At 56.4% G+C, this 7,467-nt stretch overlaps 1 protein-coding gene across 2 annotated transcripts; it reads right to left on the bottom strand.

The window, feature by feature from the left end:
- Positions 1-374: 374 nt before the first annotated feature.
- PPM1J (protein phosphatase, Mg2+/Mn2+ dependent 1J) lies at positions 375-5,698 on the bottom strand. 2 transcript variants are annotated; one of them, XM_053214620.1, is made up of 11 exons: positions 5,325-5,698; positions 3,865-3,979; positions 3,247-3,357; positions 3,070-3,147; positions 2,672-2,784; positions 2,302-2,386; positions 1,635-1,753; positions 1,367-1,430; positions 1,107-1,214; positions 839-990; positions 375-693 (listed from the first exon to the last, which is right to left on the bottom strand). In XM_053214620.1, the coding sequence occupies exons 1-11, from the start codon at positions 5,648-5,650 to the stop codon at positions 546-548; spliced, it is 1,419 nt and encodes a 472-aa protein (XP_053070595.1). In that variant the 5' UTR covers positions 5,651-5,698; the 3' UTR covers positions 375-545. The 2 variants fall into 2 exon arrangements, with proteins under 2 accessions (XP_053070595.1, XP_026914129.1); XM_027058328.2 differs by having other exon boundaries at positions 3,070-3,357; positions 5,325-5,697.
- Positions 5,699-7,467: the final 1,769 nt, after the last annotated feature.

Here is a 7,467-nt window from a genome sequence, read left to right on the forward strand (position 1 = left end):
CAACTCCAAGATTTCTAACTTGAGCCGATAAGCTGGTGCCCGCTGGCATGGTGAACCAGAAGGCACGCGTTTGTAGGGAAATGGTGGATTCTGACACACGTTGAGTTGAAGTGCCTGTGGGATGTCGAGGAGATGTTCAGGAGACAAGCTATGTGAACATCAAGTTCAGGAAAGACCTGGGCTGGAAATACTGACTTGGAAAACGCCAGCAGGTGGATGAAGCCATGGACATGGATGAGAGCACGTGGAGTGGGAAGAGCAGAGGGTGGAAGAAGGAGCCTGGGAGCACTACATATTTAGGACGGCTTTGGGGGGTTCTTTCCACCACCTGAAAGGGCCTTTCAGTTTCTAATCAAAGTAAATAAAGACACCCGTTTTATCCATGTGGTTTATTTGCCATTAGCTGTAATTCTGGATCTAACTGACACCCCTTCTTCAGTTAAGTTGGCACTAAAGAAGGTCAGGGAGACAACTTCTGATTTGGGTTGGCAGAGGGTAAGCATGGAGAGGCTAGGATGGTGGGGGCAGGGTCAGGGCTGAGCCCCTCAGGAGTAACTGCCTGGCCCTCCCAGGGGGATGACGAAGACCGAGATGTCATCCCCGGAACCCAGCTTGTTGTTGGGGAGACGCCAGCCACGGTCCCGGGGGGTGCCCCGGGCCCCCAGGACCAGAGCTTGGGCCAGAGCCGTGTACCTGCCAGGAGCACACGTGCACATTCATGTACCAACATGTAAATGGGAAGATCGATACACAGGCCCTCATGTGGGTCCCCAAGCATTGCTTCCCTTTGCCCCTACCTTCCCCACTGTCATCCCCCCCACTGCCCTACAACTCCTACCTGCTGGGGTCATTGGGCTCATAGGCCGACAGCACCCTGTCCACAGTGGCAGCTACCTCACAGTCACTGGTGACGTCCCACAGCCCATCTGTTCCCAGGACTAGCACATCATCTGGGCAGTGTTCATACTGTGTCAGGTCATACACTCGTACCTGGTGGGAGAAGAGAGTGAAGAAGAAGCTTGGGGACAAAAGGACCCTGGTAAGAAGCCAGCCTGAGGCCCCCAGAGGAGGGAAGGAATGGTTGAGGTAGCCCCCATTCGGCTCACCTCAGGGAAGCAGGAGAGGAAGGGCTTGATGGGCAGAGTGGAGCTGCAGACCTTGAGGTTGTGGTCTCCCAAGCCCCGGGTCACCCCAATGGTGGCCATCACTCGAGCCTAAAGGGAATGAGTGTGGGTGCTGCCACAGCACTCTCCCAGGCTCCAAAGCTGTGGGCCCTCCCACCCCTACCCTCAGGTAGAACCTCCACCTCCCTAGACAAGTTGTGGTGGGTCCTCCTGCCCTCTCCCACCTCTACCGTGGAGTTTACCTTTTTGCCCTCCCCACAGACCAGAGGAAACCTGAGATCCTCCAGCTCGATCTTTTTGTAGGCCCTGGGGAGGGGGGAGTACAGGAGGCATCACCCAGGCATCAAAGCCCCCCCTCCCCTCGGAGTCATGCCCCTCACACAAACCCCTAAGAAGGACCACATCCCCCCAACCCCCAGCCTGGCCCAGCCTCCAGCTTCCACCTTGCTGCTGGTGAGGGACTGGTTGTGTTGCCATGGGAACGTGCCCCAGCTCTGAGGGAAGTGTTACCAGCCGGTCATGTTCTGGTCCCGGTACAGCATCCTCTGCCCCAGCTCCTTGGGCTGAATTCTGCGGGGGAACTCAAGGTGGGTGAATTCACCACCTAGCAGCTCTGGTTTCAGGAAGCCCTGAGATTGGGAGTGGCCGGACAAGAGCAGAGGCCAGGGAGCATTAGGCTTACAGCACACCCTGGTGTATAGATGTTAATTACAGTAGGGCCTTAAATGGAGTTTACCATGTACCACACGCTGTTCTAATACTAACGTATAGAAGCTCATTTTAACCCTCACAACAACCCTTAAGGCAGGAACTAGTGTTGCAAGGGAACCGTCTGATGATCAGTTAGCAAAGTATTCCAACTGGGATTCAAACCCAGGCAGTCCAGCTCCAGAGTTAGGACTTTAAAGCACTAAGCCACACTGCCTCTCATGGGCCTTTGCTATTTCCTTTCCCCACTTCTGACTCCACTTCCTTCCTCAGCTGGGGCCACAGTGGGAGCACTGGAGTAACCCACGTTCCTTCCTCCTACATGTTCCACCAGGTCAGCCGTAGTCTGCAGAATAGCCTTCCCAGTGAGCAGGTGAGGAGCTGTCTGTGCAGTAGGGATGGGGACATAGGCTACAGAGAGCCACAGAGTCCACAAAGAATGGGAGTAGAGCGTTTAGTTCCTACTTACAAGCAGCTGAAGACGCTGGCGCTCAGTCTCCGGGGTGAACTCCCGGGACATTGGAATGATTTCACCATTCCGGACAATGATGGCTCTGCCCAGAGAAAGAAAAGGTTTGGGCTTGGCTCTCCTCAGCCCTCTTGTGGAGAATTCCAGAAAGACCAGGCTTTCCCCATAATGACCCTTAGGGTTCCTCACCCAGACCCCCATCTTTCCTCCCCTTGTGGCTATTTCCGGTCCTTCCTTATGTCTGTAACTGCTCCTGACCCCATCCCTCCCTTCAGTTTTTGATTTTTAAAGCCCACCACCTCACTGTCTTCTATGCCCCCATCCCAGAGAGTGGGACCCCCTGTAGGCATTTTCAACCCCCCCACCATACCTGCTGTCACCTGCATTGGCCACATACACCTTGCCTAGCAAGTAGACTACAACCAGTGCACAGCAGCCCCCCTCCACTTGGTGGCCGCGCCGCTCCCGGGCCATCTGCTCATCCTGCCACGTGAAGGAGGGTCAAAGGGGTGAATGAAGAAGAGGTTCCAGGCACACAACCACCGCCCCATCTGCAGAAATAAACTGGCCCAGCCAAGCCACACTGGAGGAGAGGAGGGAAGACATGGGTATGGCTAACTACTCCTTCCCTCCCTACTGAACCAAGCTCTGCTCAGGCCCTCAAAGGTGTTGTGGGTTCTCAGGGTCACCCACTTAGGCCACTTGATCCCCATCCAGAGTTGACCAGAGGGACTGCCTAGCAGGCTCTTGCCAGGACCACCCACTCACCATAAACTGGAAGGCATTCTCAATCGCCCCCACTACCAGGCTCTCATGGGTCACTTCCTTCTGCGAAGACCAGCAGGACTGAGGACCAACCAAGTGAGAAGGATCAGAGGAACCTGTGGCCCCTGGGGTAGACGGGAGGCAGAGGGGAGGTGGCGAGGGGTCCTGGAGTATCTCTACCAGGTCTTTTAGCTGCTCCCGGATGTGGCGATGAAGGAGCCTGGAGGCCATTTCGGCAGCTCCGCCCCCTGCATGCCCATCAAACAGGCCCCAGTAGTAGAAGCAGAGTCCCTGGTGGAGGAAAAGTTGGAGGTGAGGGGGAGAGAGAGAGAGAGAGAGAGAGAGAGAGAGAGAGTGTGTGTGTGTGTGTGTGTGTGTGTGTGTGGCTTGTATTATGTAAGACTCTGGGGCATCCATATAAACATCCGAGAGGAGGTCAGAGTTTGGCATTAAAGGCAAATTAGATTTGTTCACTCATTTACCAAGGGCCTATTATGTGTCAGAAAGAAAAGCATCAAAAAAGCGAAACTCCAAGGATAAAATATGCAAAAATAAATACTGGTAATTAATTACCATCCATAAATACAGTAGTACCTATATTCTAAGTGGAAAACTGAACATTTATACTGACATTCTAACTGTTCAAATGCCACATAAAGGTTCTGTGTCAGAGGTAGAAAGCTAGTGAGTTAGGAGTTAGGTCTTCCACATGTCTCGGATTTAAAACCAGATGCCTAGAATCCCCCGGAAGAGATGTGACCAGGTTTCTGGAGGCTAGGGGCTGGGGTGGGGGCTTACCTGGCCTCGGCTAGGCTCCCTAGGTACCCCTGAAACACTCCTCCGACCTTCCACATACACCACTTCACAGCAAGCCTGGTCCTCATTGTGCCGGCTTTTGCCAGCATTGATGACCCTGCCAGGCCAGAGTGACCACATCAGGTTGGACACCAGACCAGGTCCTGGAATAACCCCCACCTTAGACACACACACCCTCTCTAGCCTGCTGGCCAAACTGAGAAAGGTCACAGCCACCTGGGATCCAGGCCAGAAAGAGGAGGGGAAGGGAGGCAGGGCAAGGCACGAGGAGTACTGTCTGGGTGTCAGGCCCCACCACCTCACAGAAAAGCCAGCAGCAGCACCTGCCTGCCTCAGTTCCCCCATCCCCTGCAAAGGGGGCACCCCTGTGGGCTGCTGGGGAAAGGGTTGGACAGGGGCAGCAGGAGGTCTTACTATCCTGCTTGCCAAGACCCTACATCCCGCCCTGAAGCCTAGTCAACTTTTCTAGTGCCTGGTCCACAGCACCCCACCCTCATGGGCACACCCACCTTTATCTTAAAATCTTCCAGTGAAAGTTTCTGCTGCTTTGGCAGTGAGGCAGTGCTCCAGCCCAGATAGGGAAAGAGGAATTGAAATAGGGTAGGGGTGGAAGCCCACCTGGACTGCGCAGAAGCCACATAAGCCACCAACTCTTCTCAGATAGAAAGCTAAAGGAGCTGGCGGTGGGGCCACGGGTCTACCAGCCACCACCCTCAGCGACCTCAGCGCCCCCGTCTCCCTCAAAGCTCTGCTTTCCCAGTAGATGCATTAAAATACACCCGGCCTGGGAGCAAGCCGGCTGCTCCCGCCACTCCGACCCGGGGTCTGCGTCTTTGCCTGGCCAGAGCAATGCCCCCCGCCAAGGGGCGTTCAAAGGGGACCCTCCTGCTTCCCGGGCGGCCCCCTCCCCCGCCCCTGGGGAAGCCGGAGGCCGCCTGGTGTCGCGGGCTATTTCTGGGTGTGGAGGGGGAGGGGAACGGTAAGAGGGACAGGGAACTGGGGCGCCGGGGTCGGGAAGCCCGGGAGCGAATCTTTCTGGCTGCCATCTCCTCTAAGAAAAGCGCCCCCAGCCTCCTTGAAGCCCCGCCTCCCCTAGCCATTAAACTGCCGGGCCCCAACAGAGAACTGGCCAACTCATCCTTCACCGGGCCCTCCGCTCTCCGGGCTCCGGGCTCTGGAAGGGAACAAGGTCCTGAGGCGGCGCGGGTGAGGGAAGTCAACGAGCTGGAAGATCCTGAGGAAGACTGCACCGACTTGAGAAGCGGCTGGGAGGGGGTGCAGCCCGAAGCCCAGAGGATAGCAAAGGTCCTGGGAGAAGGGAGTTCCCAGCGCCGAGCGCCGCCAGGGGCACGCATCCCAGCGCCGGGGATGCCCAGCTGGGGAAGGGTCTAAGTAAGGGCTGGGGGTCCCATCCTGGCTAGGGTGTTCCCGGGGACGCTCACTCGGCGTAGCCCGTGCTCCAGGGCAGGCGACGGCCGGTGTCCGGGGGGCTTTGCACAGCCCGGCCAGCGTGGTCGTCAGCGCGTCGCAGCCCCCCTGGGCTCAGCTGCAGAAAGGTCGGTCGGGAGAAGCTCGCTCGAGCCTCTACTGTCTTCGCGGGCGCCGAGCTCCCGCTCCCAGCCCTCGCCGGAGGGCTCCTGGGCGCTTCTGCAGGGACGGCAGGCTGCGCGGAGGGCGCGTTGGACAGGTCTGGGGACTTGGGGCGCGGAGGCGGGGCGCCCCCGGAGCTCACCAGGTGCGCCACGGCCGAGCGCACCCGGTTTAGCATGCTGCCTCCCTGCCCCGCCCTCGGCGTGGCCCCGCCCCGAGTCAGGCCCCGCCCCCCTAGGGCGCGCGGTGGGCGGTGCTCGCTCCTGCGGGCTCTCCACGGCCATTGGCTGCGCGAGGGCAGGGCGGGTCCCGGGAAAACTTCCTCCTGCTCTGGGCCGCCCCCGCACCGCCCCGCTGGTTCGCGGCCTCTTCCCGCCTAGTTCCGGCTACGCTCCGCCTCAGTTCCTTTGGGGAAGAAGGGTCTGCTGTTGTGGGAAGGGGACGGAAGGAAGGACACCCTCCAGATTAGACATCAGCTAGAACTTCCCCATTGTGACGGGGTGGGTGGTGTCTCCTCGCCTTCCGTTCCTAGCAGCTAGCCCGGAGGATGATGGAGCTGACCTCAGAGCGAAACCAGCAGCTTCGGCGACCGCTGGGTGTGAGGCACCTGGTGTGACAACACCTCTGGCTGGGGCTGCTGGAGTGAGAGTGAAGGCGAGCCAGCTGGTGCTGGGTGTGCTGTGGGGGTGTGAACGAGGCGGGCTGGAGTCGACCATCCTGAATTAGGGAGCTGGGGGTAACTTCCTGGGCTCCTGAGAGGGCCCTGCTCCCCATGACCTCTATCTGGGAGAGCGGTTACCACTCCGACTTCACTTTCTTTCTCAGGATCCAATTCCCTGTTCCCCCCCTTCCCCCAGCCCCATTTAGACCTCCCCTGACCACATCAGGGCTAGAGGAATATTTAGTAAGGATAACTACAATAACTGCTATTTATGGCGGACTTTCTATATAGTAGGCCCGCTACAAAGCACTTTCTATATAGTAGGCCATCTATACTGCACAGTAACACTTCAAGGTAGATTTTATTACGTTCTTTTTACCGATGACGCACCTGTCATTTTACAGAACTTGCCTCAAGAGGTCACACAGTCAGTGAGAGACTCACACCTGTGCCAGTCCCCAGACGCCCAAACTCGATTCCGTCTGATGAACCAAGCTAATTTGTCGGGATGGTGGAGGAAGGGTTAAGGAGGAGGTGAATGGCAAAGAGTGGGGCTTCTTCCTCTTCCACCTTCAACTCAAGACAGAGGCCGAACCTGCAGGCCAAACAAGTTCTATACGTACCGCCAGGGGGAGACAGAGGCCAGGCTAAGCACCAATCTGAAAGGAAAAGGTGGCACTAACTTGATGTTCAAAGAGCCCTGTTCCCAAACCTGGTTTCAGGGAATTAATCAGTAGACCTCCAGAGAACCTCCTACCCCATGCACTGTCCAAATGAGGACAAGGCCCTTGTGGCCCTAATGCAAGACAGGAGTAGCCCTCAGGAATCACTGGCACCAAGTCTGTGGTTGGGATGCCATCTCTGTGCTCTGTGGGCGGAATGCTTCCTGAACGTAAGTCTCTCTCTTCCTGAGCTGAAGTGTGCCCCCAGAAGGGGTGGCTTTCCTGGCAGCTTCCAAATAAAAATCTCATAATGATCATTCAGGTCTTTATATTTGCTGTAATTATACCTGCACTCTGGGCAGAGACAGCCAGAAAAACAGAAGTCACAAAAAAAAAAAAAAAAAAAAAAGAAAAATCAGACCCAAAGGCACATAGAGTGGCAAATGCAAAGGGGGGTAAACAGCATGGTGCTGCTATGGGTATTTCCCTCCTGTTTGAGAAAAACAGGAACCAGCTGTCAGATAAATGGCATAAACAACAGCACAAGCAAAGACTGATGGAAAAATATAACATCCTGTCTATTTTTATTATTCAGTGTTTCTGGGGCAGTTTGCTTACCACTTCTCTGTGTCACCCTGCTCCCTAATCCCTGCTCTTCACAGCACCCATCAT

Source organism: Acinonyx jubatus, chromosome C1 (genome assembly GCF_027475565.1).
Source record: "Acinonyx jubatus isolate Ajub_Pintada_27869175 chromosome C1, VMU_Ajub_asm_v1.0, whole genome shotgun sequence".
NCBI lineage: Eukaryota > Metazoa > Chordata > Mammalia > Carnivora > Felidae > Acinonyx > Acinonyx jubatus.